This window comes from Lineus longissimus, chromosome 7 (assembly GCF_910592395.1).
Source record: "Lineus longissimus chromosome 7, tnLinLong1.2, whole genome shotgun sequence".
NCBI classification, from domain to species: Eukaryota; Metazoa; Nemertea; class Pilidiophora; order Heteronemertea; family Lineidae; genus Lineus; species Lineus longissimus.
In genome coordinates this window covers 21,130,300-21,153,755 of record NC_088314.1, presented here as the reverse complement: position 1 = coordinate 21,153,755, position 23,456 = coordinate 21,130,300, and the positions used below count along the sequence as shown (strand labels likewise).

Sequence of the window (23,456 nt, the reverse complement as noted above, 5' to 3'; positions counted from 1 at the left end):
TATGAGAGAAAACCTTTCGTTTCTTCCTATAAATGAAAGAAAGCATGTTTTTTCTTCCTCGAAAGCAAAGAGAGACAGTCGTTTCATTCTAAATATGAGAGAAAACCTCTTGTTTCTTCCTAAACGCAATGAAAGAAAGTCGTTTCTTCCTATAAATGAAAGAAAGCATGTTAGTAACGAGAGACAGTCGTTTCATTCTAAATATGAGAGAAAACCTTTCGTTTCTTCCTAAAACGCAATGAGAGGAAGTCGTTTCATCCTATAAATGAAAGAAAACCTTTCGTTTCTTCCTAAAACGCAAAGAAAGGAAGTCGTTTCTTCCTATGAATGAAAGAAAGCATGTTTTTTCTTCCTCAAAAGCAGAGAGAGACAGTCGTTTCATTCTTAGTATGAGAGAAAACCTTTCGTTTCTTCCTAAAACGCAATGAGAGGAAGTCGTTTCATCCTATAAATGAAAGAAAACCTTTCGTTTCTTCCTAAAACGCAATGAGAGGAAGTCGTTTCATCCTATAAATGAAAGAAAACCTTTCGTTTCTTCCTGAAACGCAATGAGAGGAAGTCGTTTCATCCTAAAAATGAAAGAAAACCTTTCGTTTCTTCCTAAAACGCAATGAGAGGAAGTCGTTTCATCCTATAAATGAAAGAAAACCTTTCGTTTCTTCCTGAAACGCAATGAGAGGAAGTCGTTTCATCCTAAAAATGAAAGAAAACCTTTCGTTTCTTCCTAAAACGCAATGAGAGGAAGTCGTTTCATCCTATAAATGAAAGAAAACCTTTCGTTTCTTCCTAAAACGCAAAGAAAGGAAGTCGTTTCCTCCTATGAATGAAAGAAAGCATGTTTTTTCTTCCTCAAAAGCAGAGAGAGGCAGTCGTTTCATTCTAGAATTATGAACGGAGGATTCCAGTCAATTCTAATACACAGTTGCCCTAGGGTTAGTTGGTCTAGGGTTAGTTGCCCTAGGGTTAGTTGGTCTAGGGTTAGTTGCCCTAGGGTTAGTTGCCCTAGGGTTAGTTGGTCTAGGGTTAGTTGCCCTAGGGTTAGTTGGTCTAGGGTTAGTTGCCCTAGGGTTAGTTGCCCTAGGGTTAGTTGCCCTAGGGTCAGTTGGTCTAGGGTTAGTTGCCCTAGGGTTAGTTGGTCTAGGGTTAGTTGCCCTAGGGTTAGTTGCCCTAGGGTTAGTTGCCCTAGGGTTAGTTGCCCTAGGGTTAGTTGCCCTAGGGTTAGTTGCCCTAGGGTTAGTTGGTCTAGGGTTAGTTGCCCTAGGGTTAGTTGCCCTAGGGTTAGTTGGTCTAGGGTTAGTTGCCCTAGGGTTAGTTGGTCTAGCGTTAGTTGCCCTAGGGTCAGTTGGTCTAGGGTTAGTTGCCCTAGGGTTAGTTGGTCTAGGGTTAGTTGCCCTAGGGTTAGTTGCCCTAGGGTTAGTTGCCCTAGGGTTAGTTGCCCTAGGGTTAGTTGCCCTAGGGTTAGTTGGTCTAGGGTTAGTTGCCCTAGGGTTAGTTGGTCTAGGGTTAGTTGCCCTAGGGTTGGTTGCCCTAGGGTTAGTTGGTCTAGGGTTAGTTGCCCTAGGGTTAGTTGGTCTAGGGTTAGTTGCCCTAGGGTTAGTTGCCCTAGGGTTAGTTGGTCTAGGGTTAGTTGCCCTAGGGTTAGTTGGTCTAGGGTTAGTTGCCCTAGGGTTAGTTGCCCTAGGGTTAATTGGTCTAGGGTTAGTTGGTCTAGGGTTAGTTGCCCTAGGGTTAGTTGGTCTAGGGTTAGTTGCCCTAGGGTTAGTTGGTCTAGGGTTAGTTGCCCTAGGGTTAGTTGCCCTAGGGTTAGTTGGTCTAGGGTTAGTTGCCCTAGGGTTAGTTGCCCTAGGGTTAGTTGCCCTAGGGTTAGTTGGTCTAGGGTTAGTTGCCCTAGGGTTAGTTGCCCTAGGGTTAGTTGCCCTAGGGTTAGTTGGTCTAGGGTTAGTTGCCCTAGGGTTAGTTGGTCTAGGGTTAGTTGCCCTAGGGTTAGTTGCCCTAGGGTTAGTTGGTCTAGGGTTAGTTGCCCTAGGTTTAGTTGGTCTAGGGTTAGTTGGTCTAGGGTTAGTTGCCCTAGGGTTAGTTGCCCTAGGGTTAGTTGCCCTAGGGTTAGTTGGTGTAGGGTTAGTTGCCCTAGGGTTAGTTGGTGTAGGGTTAGTTGCCCTAGGGTTAGTTGCCCTAGGGTTAGTTGGTCTAGGGTTAGTTGCCCTAGGGTTAGTTGGTCTAGGGTTAGTTGCCCTAGGGTTAGTTGCCCTAGGGTCAGTTGCCCTAGGGTTAGTTGCCCTAGGGTTAGTTGCCCTAGGGTTAGTTGGTCTAGGGTTAGTTGCCCTAGGGTTAGTTGGTCTAGGGTAAGTTGCCCTAGGGTTAGTAGGTCTAGGGTTAGTTGCCCTAGGGTTAGTTGCCCTAGGGTTAGTTGGTCTAGGGTTAGTTGCCCTAGGGTTAGTTGGTCTAGGGTTAGTTGGTCTAGGGTTAGTAGGTCTAGGGTTAGTTGCCCTAGGGTTAGTTGCCCAAGGGTTAGTTGCCCTAGGGTTAGTTGCCCTAGGGTTAGTTGGTTAGTCGATAAAATACGACGACGACGAAAGACGAAGACGACGAAAGACGAAGACGACGAAAGACAAAGACGACGAAAGACGAAGACGACAAAAGACGAAGACAACGAAAGATGAAGACGACAAAAGACGAAGACGACGACGAAAGACGACGAAAGAAGAAAACGAGAAAAGAGGAAGACGACGAAAGACAAAAGACGACGAAAGACAAAGACGACGAGAGACGAAAAATCACAATCACAATCACAATCACAATCACAATCACAAAAGATGAAAGACGAAAGACGAAAGATAACGAAATACGAAGACGACGAAAGACGAACAATCACAATCACAATCACAATCACAATCACAATCACAATGACGATAGACGAAAGACGAAGATGACGAAAGACGAAGATGACGAAAGACGAAAGACGTCGAAAGACGAAAAGGAAAGAGAGACAGTTGTTTCATTCTAAATATGAGAGAAAACCTTTCGTTTCTTCCTATAAATGAAAGAAAGCATGTTTTTTCTTCCTCGAAAGCAAAGAGAGACAGTCGTTTCATTCTAAATATGAGAGAAAACCTCTTGTTTCTTCCTAAACGCAATGAAAGAAAGTCGTTTCTTCCTATAAATGAAAGAAAGCATGTTAGTAACGAGAGACAGTCGTTTCATTCTAAATATGAGAGAAAACCTTTCGTTTCTTCCTAAAACGCAATGAGAGGAAGTCGTTTCATCCTATAAATGAAAGAAAACCTTTCGTTTCTTCCTAAAACGCAAAGAAAGGAAGTCGTTTCTTCCTATGAATGAAAGAAAGCATGTTTTTTCTTCCTCAAAAGCAGAGAGAGACAGTCGTTTCATTCTTAGTATGAGAGAAAACCTTTCGTTTCTTCCTAAAACGCAATGAGAGGAAGTCGTTTCATCCTATAAATGAAAGAAAACCTTTCGTTTCTTCCTAAAACGCAATGAGAGGAAGTCGTTTCATCCTATAAATGAAAGAAAACCTTTCGTTTCTTCCTGAAACGCAATGAGAGGAAGTCGTTTCATCCTAAAAATGAAAGAAAACCTTTCGTTTCTTCCTAAAACGCAATGAGAGGAAGTCGTTTCATCCTATAAATGAAAGAAAACCTTTCGTTTCTTCCTGAAACGCAATGAGAGGAAGTCGTTTCATCCTAAAAATGAAAGAAAACCTTTCGTTTCTTCCTAAAACGCAATGAGAGGAAGTCGTTTCATCCTATAAATGAAAGAAAACCTTTCGTTTCTTCCTAAAACGCAAAGAAAGGAAGTCGTTTCCTCCTATGAATGAAAGAAAGCATGTTTTTTCTTCCTCAAAAGCAGAGAGAGGCAGTCGTTTCATTCTAGAATTATGAACGGAGGATTCCAGTCAATTCTAATACGCACAATAAGTGTGGACTGCATTGTGTGATTGTTCTCCAGAGGGTTAACAGTGCTAATTGCAGATGGCGCTGCGTATGCTATGCTTGAGATCCAACCTCGGGGATGGTGCTCTTTCATTCCTCCTGTATACGAAATCAGTACTCAGAACGAAGCTCAACCTCGTTCCAACCTCCCGGGGAGACATCATGCTATCAAAGAAACTGAAGATGAGACTCACTTTTTGTGTTCATGCCCTTTGATCTCTAACCTTCGTGATAAATATTTGAACAAAACTCGAATTGGGTTAACAAATGAACTTTCAAATAGAAATCTATTATTATATCTTTTAACTGCTGAAGGCAATGTAGCTCGCCTCACCGGCAAATTCTGTTATCTAGCATTTCAGGTGAGGAAAGCTCTGTAATTATTAAAAATACTGCTGCAATCATTGTAATAATGCCCACCAACTCTCTTGCACTCTTAAGTAATTTCTGTATTATTTGATTACTTTTATTACTTATTGCTCTCTTTTCTTCTGACTCTCTATCTGCATTGCACTGTTTATTGTATTTTCGTCCCATGTAAAATGTAAATTTTATACGGATTCAATAAACTTTTGTAATTTGTAATTTGTAATTTGCTATTTGCAGTGACAGAAATCGTCGCCAAATGTCATCAGATTATCCTCTGTTCAATTCGTGGATACAAAACAATAATGGCACAAATCAAATTGTATAGTCTGCTTGGTTCAACGTTGGCCGGTACATGTCTTAATGTCCGTCAATTGCCTCCTTTCCTGAAGATTAGCCTCTGATCAACCCGAAGATATTGGACAATTATCTTGGATTGATCGAGTTTATCTACGACTCGATTCGTCCATTTCAGGCACCATTCTTAATCAAGAGTGTTTCTGGTGCCAAAACGTGACCGGAATCGGCAATCTTCGCCGCCGCTCACTTGCACTCGAACCAAACCTCGGGTGATCTCGGTAACCTCCGATCAAACCTCGGCTGATCTGACAACACAGGTATCGTGGGTCCGAATTCCGGTCTGTACTGTGCTGTAACAGATGTTTTTGTATTTTGTAGCCTTAGGGTTAGTAGCTTTAGGGTTAGTAGCCATAGGGTTAGTAGCTTTAGGGTTAGTAGCCTTAGGGTTAGTAGCTTTAGGGTTAGTAGCCTTAGGGTTAGTAGCTTTAGGGTTAGTAGCCTTAGGGTTAGTAGCTTTAGGGCTAGTAGCCTTAGGGTTAGTAGCTTTAGGGTTAGTAGCCTGAGGGTTAGTCGCTTTAGGGTTAGTAGCCTTAGGGTTAGTAGCTTTAGGGTTAGTAGCCTTAGGGTTAGTAGCTTTAGGGTTAGTAGCCTAAGGGTTAGTAGCTTTAGGGTTAGTAGCCTTAGGGTAAGTAGCTCTAGGGTAAGTAGCTTTAGGGTTAGTAGCCTTCGGGTTAGTAGCCTTAGGGTTAATAGCCTTACGGTTAGTAGCTTTAGGGTTAGTAGCTTTAGGGTTAGTAGCCTTAGGGTTAGTAGCCTTAGGGTTAGTAGCTTTAGGGTTAGTAGCTTTAGGGTTAGTAGCCTTAGGGTAAGTAGCTCTAGGGTAAGTAGCTTTAGGGTTAGTAGCCTTAGGGTTAGTAGCCTTAGGGTTAATAGCCTTACGGTTAGTAGCTTTAGGGTTAGTAGCTTTAGGGTTAGTAGCCTTAGGGTTAGTAGCCTTAGGGTTAGTAGCTTTAGGGTTAGTAGCTTTAGGGTTAGTAGCCTTAGGGTTAGTAGCCTTAGGGTAAGTAGCTTTAGGGTTAGTAGCCTTAGGGTTAGTAGCTTTAGGGTTAGTAGCCTTAGGGCTATTAGCTTTAGGGTTAGTAGCCTTAGGGTAAGTAGCTTTAGGGTTAGTAGCCTTAGGGTAAGTAGCTTTAGGGTTAGTAGCCTTAGGGTTAGTAGCCTTAGGGTTAGTAGCCTTAGGGTTAGTAGCCTTAGGGTTAGTAGCTTTAGGGTTAGTAGCCTTAGTGTTAGTAGCTTTAGGATTAGTAGCCTTAGGGTTAGTAGCTTTAGGGTTAGTAGCCTTAGGGTTAGTAGCTTTAGGGTTAGTAGCCTTAGGGTTAGTAGCTTTAGGATTAGTAGCCTTAGGGTTAGTAGCTTTAGGGTTAGTAGCCTTAGGGTAAGTAGCTTTAGGGTTAGTAGCCTCAGGGTTAGTAGCTTTAGGGTTAGTAGCCTTAGGGTTAATAGCCTTACGGTTAGTAGCTTTAGGGTTAGTAGCCTTAGGGTTAGTAGCTTTAGGGTTAGTAGCCTTAGGGTTAGTAGCTTTAGGGTTAGTAGCCTTAGGGTTAGTAGCTTTAGGGTTAGTAGATTTTTTTTTTCTGCTCCTAATGACCCAAAATCATCAGTCCCAAAACTTTTTTCACTTTAAATTTTTTTTTTAAATTTTGACTTTATCTTCTAACCCTTGCCCCAGGGATCTGGGTGTTCACACTTCATATGCTGAATACAGAGGACCCTAGGCTTTGGAATCAGAATCATGTATTGACACGTTGAAGTTGCTCAATTTCACATAGTTTGGATATCTGGAGGCCAAGCACCTGGCCCACATCGACGTGAGGACTAAGGATGTCTCTATTACCTGCAAAGGCATTGGTTGAAAATGGTGTTCATGTTCATGTGCCGGAGTCCCTGTTGCACTGGAGAAGCCTGGTTGAAATGGTCTACATTGTCTATAGACGGGCTTAGAGATGCATCTCGCAATGGTGGCTGCCATCTTACTGGTAGTCTTACATCAACATCGTTATCGGCCAGGATCCGAGCCAGTGTTAGCAGGCGGCTAAAATGATGAAGCAGCTTGTAACATACTGGTACATGCGGGATGGTGAGAGTGATACGGTACACGGTGGAGGAGGAGGATAGCTGGAATGGAGGGGTGCACCAATATCTCCCGCACAGGAACTGGAAGTCAAGGGAATGGGAGGACACCAGGTCAGACGTCCCAGATTCTGTTCCGGACATTGAAAGCAATGGCGCCGAGGATGACAAAGATGACTCTGGTGACGAATATGAAGTAGCCATCTGTTATCGGACAATCAATTCTATCCATGATCCAGGATACAGCGCATATAGCGTATAGATTGAACGGAAGAAACAATTCCATTTTAGCCTGAGTGTTTATTTCATGAATCTCTGGCGGTGTCGGAGTGAACCGGCTGGTACTGCAGTGTTAATGTTCCCCTCGCAAACTGTTCCTATTGTAGGGTGACAGATTAAAGATATCGTTCTATGAAGCTCATGAACTTACCTCAGAGATTAAAATACATAATACCGTCAAATCCTCTGTTCCCAGGCACTTTATCCATGAATATTTAAAAACTAAGATGTATTAGGTGTGAGTTCGTCACCGAATATCGTGCATGCGAGTAGTTGCTAAAAACCTGGCTCAGATTTTGGACTCTGGATGCAGGCTCAACGACTTATTTATTCTTCGTGGTTCATTCTGATGATCAGATTCAATGCAGCTCGATCCACGGAATATCCTTTTGGTTCATTCACCTTGACGGGTGACAAGGGTTATGTCTTTTATCATATTCTGCTGTCGAAGTGTGTCTGATCTACTAAACGACAATTCACATTCGTCCGTAATACGTTCAACGTCCGGGATCGGCGTTTACCAGGCTCATCAGGTTCAACCAACGTGTACGTACACTGTCCTACGAAACGAAGCTCAACGCCCTTTTGTACGGATGGTCCTGGATTATCGGTCATTATTTAATCAAGTGCCTCATATACCGATAACTGCACAAAGGCATCGACACCCTTTTGAAGGGTTGTTTCTGGGTCATCGGTCATTGTTTATGCGAAGCCTTCACAAAGATATCGACGAGTTTCTGTCAAGTCTCCAGTTTGCCACAGTACGTGTCTGGAGTACCATATTGCCGCATTCATGTGAATCTCTGCAGCTTCAATGTCCATAGCTCATTCAACTAAGCTATTGCATTACACAATTCCTTTGTAAACTGCCACTAACTTAATGTAATTCTTCACTGTAACCACATGAAGTAGTGAGCCATCAAGAGGTGTAAAGAACACATGGTGTGGATTGTCATCGTGTCGTTGTGGGGAAAACTTTAAAATAATTGGCTTTAAAATCAGTTTACCTGCGCCTTTCTTGCGAAGACCATTCTTTGGTTGGTAGATTTGTTGGTATGTAACGGCTTGACTAGGGCCAGGAAGACATAGAGTCTCTAGAAAGTCACGCAAAGGGCTGAACAGATGAAATGTGTGCCGACAATTTTTAAGCACGTCGATCAGTTTTACTATGTAGATCACCGGTTGGTATTGGTTTTGCCGTCTGTAGGCAGTGATGATATATGAGCCATTGCTTTCATTAACGCAGAAGATATCCCCGTTATGTCCAAAGATTGGGTCGAGTTTTAAAGGCAAGTAAGTCAGGGGTTTTAGGAAAAGGTTAGAAATACCAGTCTTGTTAAACTCGATCACGTGATACATACTCGATTTGTCTCGAGTTGGACAGGTGACTAGAAATATATCGTTAAATAGATAATTAATGTTAGCCCTTCTCCCATTGCAAGCATCGCGTCGTGGAGTGACAACCGCGCCTTCAAATTGTCCTTGTTTTATGTTGAAGAGGCGATAAGCAATATGACCTGTCTTGCGACTGACAAAAATCAAGAATCTTTTGTAGAGAAAATGAAAAAATCCCATAATAGTTAGTGATGGATAGAAGCTTGTTGAGTACACGACACTAAAGGACCCATTACTCATGTGGTAAACCCGTACTTTTACATATCCGGGCTCATAAGGGGTTTTGGGTGGGGATTTCATCATTACAAACTTTGATGATTTCAAATCGAAGAACCACTTGTCCTTCTTCAGTGCAAGTATGGGCGGTCGAAATAAAACTTGCCATCTAGATTGGTAGCCATACTGTTCAAATCTCTAGTTAATCAGGCAAATAACAAAATGTAATTTATCTACATGATTAGATTTGAATGATTTTTACAAGACACACAAGAGTAAATATTGTCAACCAAAGTCCTCCCAAGTGCATCCTGACGTAACAAGTGCATTTAAATATACTCCGCCTCTCGATATTTCAAACCCCCTGATGAAATCCATACCTTTCAGTGGGGTGTAAGCGGTAGAAAAAAGCGCCTAATCGGAGCGTCGCCTTGTATTAAAAGTGGATTTCGCACGAGCAACTTATCAAAAGCTATCTTAGAATAACAATCATCAAGTCAAACTAGAGTTTCTGAGTGGAAGCCTATTGTCAATATGATCATCCTTATTAGAGTTACTGATCTGCGCCAGACTTTTGAACAGGAATTAAGTAGGTACATTTTAACCGCCCGGGAAAGGTTAACATTAGGTTGAATCGCTAGTCGTGCGAAATCCGCTTTTAAGCTTGAGATCTCGCAGGGTATTTTTCTTGAAATTCGTGTCCCCCGCTGCAAGTTTGTTTCATTGTGTAATAAATACACAAAAACACTTCAACAGAATGTTTAACAGCATAAAATGGATGTAGATTGAGGTATCAAAACGTAAGAAATGTGTTTATTGTATTATATCGCAAATCTGAACATAAACTCTTCAAGGTGTGTAAAGTAATCGGAACAGCCACCCAGCGGATTGTACTGGGTTTCTCAGGGCTTTGTATACGATGTCGGAGTATCAAAGACTTGTATCTCAGGATGGTCGGTAGGTGGTTCTGGTATATAGGCTAAAAGCATATAGTATTCGTGGTTGTCTTAGTCTTTGCAAGATATTTCCTCTCTGGTCTACGGTCCTCTCTCCGGTCGCAATCGCTGCAAGGGGGCCGCCTACCTGCACATGGATTTGCTTAACTGTTTTTTCCTTGTGATGAGCAGCCGGTGTGTTAGGACAGCTACTTAACAAGAACCAATCAAATCCCTTTATAATGAACTTACTGGAAAAATACTGCACGAGGTATGCGTTGGTATTTTTGAAATATTGTAAACCTGTCCAGTAACCGGGAAGAGACAAAGTACAAAGCTGTCGTAGTATCGAGTGTCGGCGTATATTGCGGAGAGTTGAAAACACCACAGATTTGATATTGTCGTAGGTGGTGAATACTAAACCAACACCAGCAACCAGATCAAGGTAATACTTGTAGTGCGTTAAGTCTTTTTCAATTAAATAGATCGAAGTTATAGGCAAAAGTTTCAGGACCAATTCATGTTCAATATGCTCTCTACTTACATTAAAGATGGTCAACAAAACTCTTCGCCTAATTTTCCGACAGTACAAAGCGAAGAAAGTCAAATCTATGTTAAACAATGGAAGATCGGGAATGCGCTTTCTTCGGACATCAAGAGGAGAAACCTTCAAGCATTCTTGGCCAGCTGGAATTTGAAGACGCCCTACCCACTTTGCCTTTGACCAATTATATATTTTCAAGATATTTATAAAGGCATACCCACCACCAGGTACCCGCCTGTGATAGCCTAAAGCGATATAATGTTCCGGTAGGCTAGCCATTGTGCCACCAGCTGATCCTTCGGGATTCGCGTGAAAGAACGAGTAGTTGCTGACCACTCTATAGATGTGGTCGCTATAGTTGGCCTCATATACAATGAACCTGGTATAAGGGATGGGGTTTTCGTTGTACCAGAAAAGGACACGAGGGTTGTTACGATCGATAAAAAATCTAGCATTGTCAAAATCTCTGATTGGAGGTATGACTCGAAGTCTTTGAGCGGAATAATACTTCAGGCTCTTAAGAGCCTTGCCGGAGAGGAACCGGTGAAGCGAAGATGAAGCAACGAGAGAGATACGAAATTAACAATCTGTCATCAGTTATCAACTTAGGCGGTTTTAGTGGCCTACATAAAAGGAAAGCTAATTGAACCATCCTGATGATGTCATTCCCACATATCAGCGACATGTTCATTCCCTGACTGACACCGTTAAAGTGATTCCTTTCTCGTAACGGACCAAGCACAGTATAGGTCTGTAGTTCATTTCAGAAGAAAACTTCACTTGAACTGCTGGTACAAGACAGCAGGTATTCACTTTTAAAGGGAGTGATTTCACTAATCCTTATCACTACTTTTGAAGCTGTTATAACTCCACATGAAGTGAGATGCCCTTATTTTCAATGTGTGGAGAGCTCTTCAAAGCCAACTCAGGAGGGTGGATAACCTCTTACTAGCTCTTTTCAAATGTGGACGCTGGCGACAGTCGAACGACATCGCTTCATTCCTGTGTAATTTCTAAGTGCGAGATGCCCGGTACTCCTAATTTGGACCATGTGCGTGTGAAGTGATAACAAACGCTGGTGAATTTGGCCTGTTTGGGCGTTACTTGTGATTGTGATTCAGAAAGAGTGTTTTGGAAACAATCAATTCGCAGCTGCTATAGGCTGCAACGTGTCGCAGCTTGAACATGCCCTTCTAACGACACAGCCAGCCAGGTCCTTTACTGGATGCGGCCAGTTGTGTCGAGTTGGGATGGCCACCGGAGCTAAATGATGTGCGCCTACATCCAATCACCCAAAAAAGGCTGGATATATACCAGAAGTCCCAAAACTATATTTCCCAACGTAAAGAAACTCTCCTTCATATGTTTTGATTGTCATTCGAATAGGTGTGACGATACTTTTCAATCATGCCATTCAGCCAAAAGCTGCAAACATATCAGCTACTTAATGCTCAGCCAAGTCCATTGAAGAGCATTGAGTATGTTATGTTTGCTTCGCTGAATCTCAGATTCTTAATGATCATTACTATTGGACCTTACATCGGGTGCAAGTAATTAATTGGAAAATGACAATTTGGACCTCGATCGGTTTATTTTGACCTACAATCTGCTCCAGCGCGAAGTTACTTGGTGCCAAGGTCAAGTAAAGTTGAATGCAATAAATCGATTAGAATCGACTCCACTCAACTCATCGCCACTCAACTCAACAAGCCGTCATACGGTGTAGCGCTGCTCTAGTTAAATATCACTTGAAACAGTTTAGTGAAACTGCCTCTCGAGAGTGCTGCTTTCAATCGAACGCCACAGGATTCAAGAGTATTTGGTTAACCACATACCTTTCTCTGATACGTCTTGGCTCCTGGGTGTGAGACAGCCTCCTCCTTCTCCATACATGTCCCCTTCCTCTTACTCATCTGACAACCAAGCGATGCCGCATGATCAGGAAAAATACTAACAGTTGTACAGTTCTTGAGGTGTTGACAGAGCACAACACATGCAAGTAATGACGAAACGACATCAGAACCAAGATCTGGCTCCTTTATGGTCCAGCCAAATACGACCTTGGCAAAATAATCCTCATGGGAGAAGATGTCCATGTTTAGCCAGCGTGTTTCTGATCATATTTAAGTTTTGTTATGCCATCTCAATGGCCGTGGTTGCCTTTTTATTTCACTTTAAAGCGTATTTCCTACGACGAGTACAATGCAGTAGATATCAAGACATCATCTTGTCATACGCAAGTTCTTGAATGGAACCCTATTGCGGACCCTATTGTCCACATGTTCAGCAGGCCTAATCTAGCTAACTCATCTGCGCCAGACTTATAAATAGGAAATGAGACGGTTCATTTTCACTGCCCGAGAAAATGTCAAAAGTGGGCTGAATCGTTAGTGTGCGAAATCCCCTTTAACGAAGCCGACAAGGTTTTCATGATGTTATTCACTCCTGTAGAAGAACCCTTAAGGTTCGAAACGCTGAAGGAGATTTAATATAAGATTTTTATCCCAAAAAATCGTTGTGTGGTCGTTGGACCTCGGTCCATTTCGGAAAATTTTAAATCATATTCAGGTGATGTTAATCGCATAGGTCACGTATGAGGTTATCGACCTAGTCGTAACGAAGCTATGACGATACGATCACTAGATGTATGAGAGTAACTAGATGTATGAGGAGTTAAATAATAACTGTATAAAGGAGTGCCTTCGTCATTTGTATTGATGTTCGGCACTTACACTATTGTCAGTCAAAATCCAGAGATGACTTGCTAATGAAGACAAGGCAAACCATGGAACCGTGACTGACGGGACCCACGCATATTTCATGAAATTGGAAGTAATAACCATTAGAAAGGCAGCAGAACAGTAACGATTCGGTGACTAAAGTCATCTTGTATTGAAAATCATCTCGCGATGTCTCTGGGGGTAGAGATGTAAGCCGAGAGGTATTTGCCTGAAGTCAAGCGATGATGTGCACTGACATGACTGATATCTTTTCATCAGTGAGATCACCTGTCATACGAGCGAAGCTTGATTCGGCTTCCATTAAAGTCTATATTGAGGCATAACTGGTCCAGTTACTCATAGAGCGGCATATTTGAGTTTCCGTGCGATCTTTATCTCCCCCAATGATGAAGAAGCAATGTGAGCGTGCCGGTAATTTCTGATCCGCACTCACTCTTCACTAAAGAGACCCGCTGCATCTAGGTCGGCATCTCTCGCAGAGAAAGATCGTATTCAGGTATCCGAGATTGCCGAATTAAAGCTGAAATTGGTCAGCCGATTCCGGTCGTTCTGTCCAATCAGATGTGTTCGATTCTGATTTGCCAGTGTAATCATAACAAATGAGCCAATCACAATTCGTTATTTTCCATTGAAACGTGTTTGTCGATGGTGCATACTATCGGCGCGAGTGGTTGTCTCGACATGTCCCCACAACGAGTTCCACCCCGTTTGCTCTGTTTACATAATCCTTTCCCTCTTGACTTGAAAGTTCATCTAAAGTTGATGCATTGTCAGCCTGGAGGCAGGAGTTTGTTGCACTGTTCTGAAGACAATGGTCATTGTGATGAAGTACTTATCCTATTGTGAAAGCTACATCTAACATTCACAAAAATAAGCGCCAACTATTATCGATATGGAGGTTGAGTACAATGGCCTATGCCCTCAAGCTAAAACTACATTGTATCCCTTGGTTCACCTCGCAGTGATACACTATCCTTACATACACCTTTGTGAAGTTTACGGTACACGCAATGTTACTTTTACAAGCGTCTGAACTACTCATTTCTGAAATGTCTGATGAAGGTTTACCATTAAGATGTTTGATGTTTCGACTCTTGGTTCCCTAGCAATGCGACCTTCTTAGTTAGCAGCTAAAAGGATGATTATGGTCTTCGAATGATGTTTCCCTGAGCTCCTAGCAATTCCCCATGCTGAGCACTTTCCCTATACAAATAACGTAATCATTGATAAAACAGACAGTGCCATTTTCGCTTATATCCCCAAACTGACATTTCTGTCATATTTCATTAAAAAAACTCCAGAGGTGATGATGATGATAAAAGAGGAGGCGGAGAAGAGGACATATTATCATAGTGGAGTGAAATCCAGAGTATTCCATAGCTTGTTGCCTGGGGAAGTCATTTCGAAAGGTGGAATGCCAGCATTACTCTAGTAGTATTCAGTAAGAGAAGAGACCTGATACGCCTCGAGCGAGGACAGAATTCAGAGTTCCTAGCTCATTAACAAAAGTAATTACAAAAGAACACGGTCCTCGTCACCTGATATGCATCACAGAGTAAATCCGTTTAACACTCATCTCTAAAACACAAATCTTCTCTTTTCGTTCATTGATTGCCTTAAAGGGAGACGACGAAGGTGGACCCCAAACCAACCCCCACAGCCACACCATCATGCTCTACTATCTCATTAGTACATCAGGCTCTACTATCCCATTAGTACATCAGGCTCTACTATCCCATTAGTACATCAGGCTCTACTATCTCATTAGTACATCAGGCTCTTCTATCTCATTAGTACATCAGGCTCTACTATCTCATTAGTACACCAGGCTCTTCTATCCCATTAGTACATCAGGCTCTACTATCCCATTAGTACATCATGCTCTACTATCCCATTAGTACATCAGGCTCTTCTATCCCATTAGTACATCAGGCTCTTCTATCTCATTAGTACATCAGGCTCTACTATCTCATTAGTACATCAGGCTCTTCTATCTCATTAGTACATCAGGCTCTACTATCTCATTAGTACATCAGGCTCTTCTATCCCATTAGTACATCAGGCTCTACTACCTCGTAGGTATATCAGGCTCTACTTACCTATTATCACAGCATGAATATTCACGCTTCCCTGACCCAGTTCTCTCACTGAACACACTGGTCACCTCGGGACAGGCCATCAATCGAACCCCAAGCTCAGTCCCTTCTATAGTTCTCTTTAAGGAGCGCCCATACGACTGATTTACTGGAGTCGGTTATTGCCAAACAGTAACTTAGTTCTGTTTTCATTTCTTGAGTCTGAGCTTCCATATGGACAGAATGATACTGACCACGTAAGGAAACACCTACTCGAGCTCAACAAGTATAATATCTCCAAATCTCAGCTGACCTTACGCGTCCGGTGGTGAGGCATCACTGGACGGATGTAGCAAGCCCACGCATACACAGTCAGTAGTCAGTCGAACACGACGCGGGCTGATCTCTTAGGTAAGTGGTGTATTTTCCTATTACCCTTTTGTTGTATCATCAATGTATTCAATATGCTATTGTAGTGGTATCCTTTTGTTGTATCATCAATGTATTCAATATGCTATTGTAGTGGTATCCTTTTTAGTGATACACATAAACTTTAGCATGACCAGTTCATGTTTAGAAAGATGGACTTGGATAACAAATGTGCCTCGCAAGGTCAAGAATTATCAAAACCGCAGAATACAAATGCAAAAGTGAAAATGATAAGAACTAAGCTCATATACAATTAGCAAATCTATCCATGTGGTCAGGCATGGGGTTTTAAGTATTTTAGGAACCTTTATTAGACTGTTAACCTTAAAGTACTCACTGACCAATTGTTGATGGGAGATGAACATTTGAAATGCAATGTGTGATACATCTATCGCGGCTTAACTAAATAATTCGACATGTGTTTCTGCAGTGTGTACGCTTCATGCACGCTATGGTTAATCAAATGCATGTAAGATGTTACCTGTGCATACCTCTCCTAATCTACGTTACGTCACCTTGAGCATGATGGAAGCAACAATCAAACCATCGTGTGGCTTTCTGCACAGGAAGTTGGAGCACTGCTGGAATAAGTGCTTCTCACCGACATTCTATGGGTATGATAAGGATAAAACTGACATCAGATACAGCATCAAAAGATATTGATAAGGTAGGGCCTTAGAAGTCGGTGTAACAGATATTCTGTCGCGGAGGGATTGTTTCATTTGTAAGATTGTAATCTTAGTTAATTTAATTGGTCTTTCTGTAGCCATCATAGACGTTGTTAACATACTTAATGAGTCCAACCAAGTCTTTCTGTAGCCATCATAGGCGTTGTTAACATACTTAATGAGTCAAACCAAGTCTTTCTGTAGCCATCATAGGCGTTGTTAACATACTTAATGAGTCAAACCAAGTCTTTCTGTAGCCATCATAGGCGTTGTTAACATACTTAATGAGTCAAACCAAGTCTTTCTGTAGCCATCATAGGCGTTGTTAACATACTTAATGAGTCAAACCAAGTCTTTCTGTAGCCATCATAGGCGTTGTTAACATACTTAATGAGTCAAACCAAGTCTTTCTGTAGCCATCATAGGCGTTGTTAACATACTTAATGAGTCCAACCAAGTCTTTCTGTAGCCATCATAGGCGTTGTTAACATACTTAATGAGTCAAACCAAGTCTTTCTGTAGCCATCATAGGCGTTGTTAACATACCTAATGAGTCAAACCAAGTCTTTCTGTAGCCATCATAGGCGTTGTTAACATACTTAATGAGTCAAACCAAGTCTTTCGGCAAAACAAAGTCGGCAGCAAAATGCGTTTCGGGACACCACCAGCTCTTTTCTATTTTCGTTGATATTTACATTTTGATTACCCATCAGTTCTGCTGAAACGTTCTTAAAAATACACATTTCATCATTTCAGATTTTTGATATAAAAGAGACCCTTGGCCAACACGATGATATTAACGACTTTCTTCATCAGCCTGGTGATAGCTATTCATGTGTCGCTCGGTATGCTACCTCATGTGTCGCCATTTTTCTTTGTTTGCAATTACCATGGCAACTCGGACGTTTCCAACCTCCAAACAGGAGAGGTGTCTATATCCGTGGAGATAGCGGGTAACCCAGGATATTACCATCCAGGACAGCCGTACCAAGGTAGGACGCAACCTCTCGCATTAGTTTCTATCTTAAAGTAACATGGCTATTAGGTCTATACTACCTAACATCATAGTGATACGCTGGAAGGGAGACAGTGAAACCGTGCAGACGAATCTGAGGATAGATCAGACACCGTCCGTTTGGAACTAATCATATTTACAGTTTTGAAATACCGCAATTATCTGAAATCGCATTATTGTGATAAATATATTTACCAAACGAATAAGGTTGGCCAGTGCAACCTATAGAACGCAAACTTGTTTTGGATACATTGAAGACGCATGATATTTCGATGGCGCCTTCTTCTCCAGACACGTTCTCTTTCTGTGACCTATGTCTGCTAAGAAACAAGTTCTTGTTTGGTTCATCGCAGTGGAAGATATAGATACGTGGACGCCTTGTACCTTCCAGAGCATTTGTTGTATAGAATGTGCAATATTGGCCTGAGCCGCAGGAAGTGAGCAACTAAGAAGACGACACTGCCAAGTGGTTAAAGGAAGCACTGATAGATATCATGTCATTATCCCGGTCTATTGACCTGGTGTTTGTCATCAACAAGCTCGTCTCGGCGTATCAAAGCGTCGAGAATCTTTCTTAAAGATCTTTGTAATAAGCGCTGGGAAGAATGCATTCACCAACAATATCGTCTCAGCATATCAAAGCAAATCTTCATGAATTACCAAATACTTTTGTATACATTTGGTATACATTGGATAATGACTCATCAGTAGAATTCTTGTCTCTCACCAACAGTTAACATCCAATCCAGCCTTAACTTTGATGGCTTTCTTCTCACGGGTCTGTACAGCATGGCCGCCCAGAGTAACACCATGAGCAGCCTGGCTATGTTCAGCCCTCTGAGCATCCCGCGGCCAGGTCAGGCCGGACAGAACTTCATGTGTTCAATAGTCCATCAGCACATGAGCCCAAGGCCCACTCATCAACTAGCTTTCATGTGGATGGCTCCACCCAAGGGAACAGGATGTGTGAAGTTTCTGTAAGTCTTCATTTTAATGATCAAGATTTTATTTCTGATCGAAAAATCTACATGTACATGTACAATCTGTGAAATGGCACGGTGCCTGGCAATACAGTGCCTGGCAATAAACAACCATGGCACGTTCCGAATATCTAGGTATTTTCACACAATAGACAGAGGGAACACAGAGATGCATGTCACTTTGTCTTCCCTCCCCTGCTCTTTGCTTCAAAAGAATAGAGGGGCAGAGTGAGAAAGGGAGCCAGTCTTTTAGGCTTAGATAGCATCAAAACGGAGTAGTGCATGTAGGATAGATGGCTAGACACAGCAGAGCATGGCGGAGTAAAGACCGGATAATCGTGCAGTACATACGCTAGGATGATGGTAGTAACAGCAGTGAAGCTGAGCATTCCTTCACGGACATGAACATGTACCTACACGGACCCATGCTTCATCATTGCAGAGCGACAGCCACACTTGCCGGCCAACTTCTCTTCAAAGACACCACGGTGCTGCAGATATGTGAAGAAGGAGGTAGGATTGGTGCACTTTCGATAGACGACACAGTAGAGCACCTACGCCTATGGCGAATATATAAGTGAAATGTTTGACAGTTCTGCCAATAATCATGTTTGTTGTATTCTTACGTTTGTACACACGGTGTCTCATGTCATATCTGCGTTAGAGATGTTGTTCACTCACCGCAATGTGATACAGGAATGACCGACTAATACATTGTTTTATCTACAACATCCTATTCTCTTTCCAGCCCCAACTAAAACTCCCCCTCGACCACCGCTGCTCACCCTGCACGACGATGGCGTCATTTTCAGGGACGATTTTGACTCTGGGCCGGACCTCAGTACTGATTTATGGTAATGAAGGCCTACTAAATATATATATATTTATATATAAGTATGAATTCATGATTTTGTGATCCGTTCCCACATCACATCCCACATCAAATTCTACCTAAAGCAACCTCTCAACAATAGGCCAACGTACATCACATCAGTTTATATATCTGAACACGATCAATGCAAGTTCAACCGTGATGAAGACTCAATTTAATACATATGTGTGAATAGATAGAAAATGTCATTACACTTCACTGCTTACGATGGCAACAAGGTGGACATATTATAGTCTGGTCCCGTGTTCTGTGTGGTTGCAGGAATCCATCAAGGAGCATGGGCGTCAAGACCGATGAGAGTTGTGGCCATGTGATGCACGGAGCAGCAGCCGTGTTCTGTGAGGCTCACGGGGAGAGAAAGTTGGTAAGCAACCAAGTCTTTACATAAAAGCATCCGTTGTCCCTGGACGGTTCATCTTCCGTTCTGATTTTCCTACAACATCGACCTATCCCAAGAAATGTAGGATAGATTGTTTTGCAAATCAAAATGTTCCTCTTTTCAGGAAACAGTTGCGATCAACACCACGACAGCGGCCGTTCTACAGTTTGCACTTAGTAAGTAAAATATGAGTAATGAGTTCGTGAGCAGCGGGATTATCCTAGGCTTCGTTCAAGTGCACCACTTTATAATGTAGGCTATATATATAATAACGTTGAACCACCTTTAAAAGGTTCTTGAACCATTTTTGTCAATGGATGCTCATGGCCTCCAATTTGTCACAGTATCCGCATTGATATTGCTTTCGTATCCCCAGGTGCTGGTCAGTGTTCGCCATCCATTAAAGACAAAGACATCGTGGTCCAGTACGGAGGAGAAGGATGTAGCAACTGGCAACAAATGGACAGGATAAGGTAACGTTAGAAATGAATCTAGAGGAAAATACGCTATAAACAGCACATCGAAGCTTGTGTATTATACACTGTCAACCCTACCTGACGGTCAAGCCAGACTAGGCGTATCATATACAGATACTGAAAAACTCTTACTCCCACTACTACTCCAGAAGGCTCCACCGGTACTCCTGAACAACTCTTACTCCCACTACTACTCCAGAAGGCTCCACCGGTACTCCTGAACAACTCGTACTACCACTACTACTCTAGAAGGCTCCACCGGTACTCCTGAACAACTCTTACTCCCACTACTACTCTAGAAGGCTCCACCGGTACTCCTGAACAACTCTTACTACCACTACTACTCTAGAAGGCTCCACCGGTACTCCTGAACAACTCGTACTACCACTACTACTCTAGAAGGCTCCACCGGTACTCCTGAACAACTCTTACTCCCACTACTACTCCAGAAGGCTCGACCGGTACTCCTGAACAACTCTTACTCCCACTACTACTCCAGAAGGCTCCACCGATACTCCTGAACAACTCTTACTCCCACTACTACTCCAGAAGGCTCCACCGATACTCCTGAACAACTCTTACTCCCACTACTACTCCAGAAGGCTCCACCGGTACTCCTGAACAACTCTTACTCCCACTACTACTCCAGAAGGCTCGACCGGTACTCCTGAACAACTCGTACTACCACTACTACTCCAGAAGGCTCGACCGGTACTCCTGAACAACTCTTACTCCCACTACTACTCCAGAAGGCTCCACCGATACTCCTGAACAACTCTTACTCCCACTACTACTCCAGAAGGCTCGACCGGTACTCCTGAACAACTCGTACTACCACTACTACTCCAGAAGGCTCCACCGGTACTCCTGAACAACTTGTACTACCACTACTACTCTAGAAGGCTCCACCGGTACTCCTGAACAACTCTTACTCCTACTACTACTCCAGAAGGCTCCACAATCTACCATAACAAAACCGAAAACGGGACATCAGGAGCTGAAAATGTCCTTCAAGTTCGCTCTGGTATATCCCTCTCGGCAAGACACAGTGATCATAACTTCGGCAAGCTCTCCAAACCTATTCACAAAAGTCAAGATAGGCAAACTGCCATTTCCGGGTGAAACTGAGAAACTCTATAAGTAGCTTGGCCAGCGGAAGTTTCTCAATCTGGGATTTGATGTGACACAGTTCTTCCTTTTTTTGATATTGACCCCCTGATCGTAATCCTGCCGAGATCTTGCAGCCGGCAGGGCGTACTGGTGACCTTTGATATCTGGTCAAGAAATGATGACTAGTAGGCATCTACATCCAGTAGGCCCAGACTATCAGAAGCGGTAATAAATTGAAATGATTGAATAACTGACTGCAGTTCGATTGTTGATGACCATCTAAGTTCCCTGTTTCTCTGCAGTCTGTATATGTGAAGAGTGTGGAAGGTAGAGTTTGTTTCATTCTGAATAAAAAACCGGTATCTGGCCGGGTCACGGGCTATCATGGCAGGACAAAGTCAATAAGTGTTTCCGTACTGATTGGCAAATCGTATCGCTGTTTTCCAGGACCAAGTCAATAAGCGTTTCCTTGCCGACCAGCAAATCGTATTGTTGTTTTCCAGAGCTCCTGTGTCGGCTGAGACGCGGGTGTACCGACTCTACCTACCCCCATTCGCAAGACAAAATGGCGTCTGTTTACGTTGGTCCCAGAACAAGACACATGACCTCGGGTTCGGGGGATGCTGGGTCATGGATAATGTCCTCATTGCAAACATGGCTGACTCTCCAAATGTGCTGCAAGAGAACTTTGATCCGATTCTCACAGACAACTGGTTATTTTTCCCGGGTGGCAACATCAAGGTAACTGCTCTTCGTCGGGGTTTTTCGATTCAACAGAATCCCAAATCAAGGGGAAAAATCACAATGTTATATCTCCATATTGTTTCCGATGTCCGGAAGCCTTAATTGCCTAAAACCTCGCCTACAAGTGTTGGTCTCCAATGACGAAAGCCTCTGGATTCTAGGGCAGCTGGTTGATAGTTCAGTACTTTACAAGCAGTTTGCAAATCAGGGAAGGGGTTTTTTAACCCTTATATAACATTCAAATTCCTTATTCAGGCTTCCTGCCGAAGTGAAGGAGCAGCACTTGTATTTGATATGGACGACCAGGAATATAACTTGGTGACGACACGTGATCTGGACATGGGCACAACCATCCCATCGGATGAATACATTCTACTGGAAACCATGGAGACCTTACCAGATGGGTAAGTTGACCAGTTATAATTGTTATAATTTGTTAAATATTTTGTACTTAGAAAATGAAAAAAATTCAAAGTCAAAAACGTTTTGGGACTGATGATATTGGTGATGTTGGTTCATTTTGACCGAAAAAAAAGAGTTATAATTGTTACTTGGGGATAAGATTAACGGGCGTTTTATGAATGCTGAATGTGTTACAGTCATGGGGTTGTAAACTGCTGCTTCATTCAGGAAATAACATCTTTTAAAGTCTTGTACTATTGATCATCATCGTCGTCATCATCATCATCATCATCATCATCAATATCATCATGTATGTTGAGGTTCACATCATTTTTTTTTCTCTAGTTGGCTGGTGACAGGAGGCAGCATTGGCGAAGAGTGTGGCAGGCTGATGAAGCAGAAAAGCCTCGTCTTCGCGGGCTCAGGCCAGAGGAGAGTCTGCACAGACTATATGAACCTCGGATATGCTGGGAATCTGAGATTTAACTTCACACACAGTATGTCACATGCAGAGTCATTGAAGAAAACCACCGAATCTACACAGTGCCGTGATGTTAAGAGGAGTCAACACGAAATAACCGAGATGTTTCTTTCATTACTTTTACACTACATCTGGTGGGACATTATTAACGGTCTCATTCCACTGTGGTGGTTTCGTTACTTTCGCAGTCTTTGGGATTTGTTACCATTGCCGAGCCGATAACAAACTTAGAAATTAATCCAACGCCTGTGAAAGTCACGTGGCTTCCTGCTTTTGCTGTATGGTAGCTAATGTTAAGGCAAGGTTGGCTGGTCTTCAAGATACTGAAGCCTGTTAGTGGTTGTTCTGCCAAATCTCTATATTCCATCTGAACAAAAACTACGCTTTCTTCAATACAAACCTTTTGCTATTACGATTCTAGGCCACCCGAACTGCACCCTTGGGAGTACGTTTGGATCGGACGTTTTCGTTTATATAGAAACAGACGACGGAGAGACGGTTGTTGTGGCAACACTTTATAGCAAGGATTATAAGGTATTGGCTTCATAGGACAGAATAGAATGATAAGAACCACTCAATACTATTGCCATCGGATAATGGTACTGTTTTGGACGAATCACCTTTTCAAACGGGCAGGAAAAAAGCATGCGCATCCAAACAAAGAAGGAAGATTTTGCCAATGTTATGTCCTATATGATTAGGCTAGAGTTAGCAGAATCAGCAATGTACGATAGGGAACAGACATGTCTCGGTCATAGTTTAAAAAGGCTGTCATCTGGGAGCATAGTCCCTCTCATCTCGATCAGTGTCTGTTCATGCCTGCATTCCTTCACCAGTTCATGGACCAAGGCCCTGATATGACCAACCATGACTCTAATCTGTTTTGATCTTCTCTGATTTGCCTTTTCATCTCTTCCCACTCACACTGTTTGTGATGTAGGTAAGTAAAGCA

At 42.6% G+C, this 23,456-nt stretch overlaps 3 protein-coding genes across 5 annotated transcripts in view; 2 read left to right on the top strand and 1 right to left on the bottom strand.

The window, feature by feature from the left end:
- Window positions 1–6,522: 6,522 nt before the first annotated feature.
- LOC135491150 (uncharacterized) lies at window positions 6,523–13,523 on the bottom strand. Of its 3 annotated transcripts, XR_010447780.1 has the most exons (4): window positions 13,090–13,523; window positions 11,948–12,586; window positions 7,174–8,831; window positions 6,523–6,705 (listed from the first exon to the last, which is right to left on the bottom strand). XR_010447780.1 is itself a non-coding variant. In XM_064776835.1 (3 exons), the coding sequence occupies exons 2-3, from the start codon at window positions 12,206–12,208 to the stop codon at window positions 7,869–7,871; spliced, it is 1,224 nt and encodes a 407-aa protein (XP_064632905.1). In that variant the 5' UTR covers window positions 12,209–12,586; window positions 13,090–13,523; the 3' UTR covers window positions 6,523–7,868. The 3 variants fall into 3 exon arrangements, 2 of the variants coding, with proteins under 2 accessions (XP_064632905.1, XP_064632906.1); XM_064776835.1 differs by having other exon boundaries at window positions 6,523–8,831; XM_064776836.1 differs by having other exon boundaries at window positions 6,523–8,831; window positions 13,287–13,306.
- A 3,292-nt stretch (window positions 13,524–16,815) lies between these two features.
- LOC135491651 (reelin-like) lies at window positions 16,816–19,768 on the top strand. Its single transcript, XM_064777621.1, has 7 exons — window positions 16,816–17,017; window positions 17,774–18,017; window positions 18,463–18,533; window positions 18,769–18,874; window positions 19,174–19,276; window positions 19,416–19,467; window positions 19,668–19,768. The coding sequence occupies exons 1-7, from the start codon at window positions 16,816–16,818 to the stop codon at window positions 19,766–19,768; spliced, it is 879 nt and encodes a 292-aa protein (XP_064633691.1).
- A 1,772-nt stretch (window positions 19,769–21,540) lies between these two features.
- LOC135491258 (reelin-like) overlaps window positions 21,541–23,456 on the top strand; it is a 29,113-nt gene continuing 27,197 nt past the window's right edge. The window contains exons 1-4 of the mRNA XM_064776997.1: window positions 21,541–21,618; window positions 21,877–22,025; window positions 22,369–22,520; window positions 22,926–23,038. Coding sequence (XP_064633067.1) covers window positions 21,916–22,025; window positions 22,369–22,520; window positions 22,926–23,038 — 375 coding nt within the window. The 5' untranslated portion in view covers window positions 21,541–21,618; window positions 21,877–21,915. The remainder of the gene's footprint in view (window positions 21,619–21,876; window positions 22,026–22,368; window positions 22,521–22,925; window positions 23,039–23,456) is intronic.

Coding starts and splice junctions, on each gene's coding strand:
- LOC135491150 (XM_064776835.1), bottom strand. CDS start 12,208: ATGGACATCTTCTCCCATGAGGATTATTTTGCCAAGGTCGTATTTGGC. Junction 8,832..11,947: donor CCAAGACGTATCAGAGAAAG/GTATGTGGTTAA, acceptor CTGATTAACTAG/AGATTTGAACAGTATGGCTA.
- LOC135491651 (XM_064777621.1), top strand. CDS start 16,816: ATGATATTAACGACTTTCTTCATCAGCCTGGTGATAGCTATTCATGTG. Junction 17,018..17,773: donor TCCAGGACAGCCGTACCAAG/GTAGGACGCAAC, acceptor TCTCACCAACAG/TTAACATCCAATCCAGCCTT. Junction 19,468..19,667: donor CGTTCTACAGTTTGCACTTA/GTAAGTAAAATA, acceptor TCGTATCCCCAG/GTGCTGGTCAGTGTTCGCCA.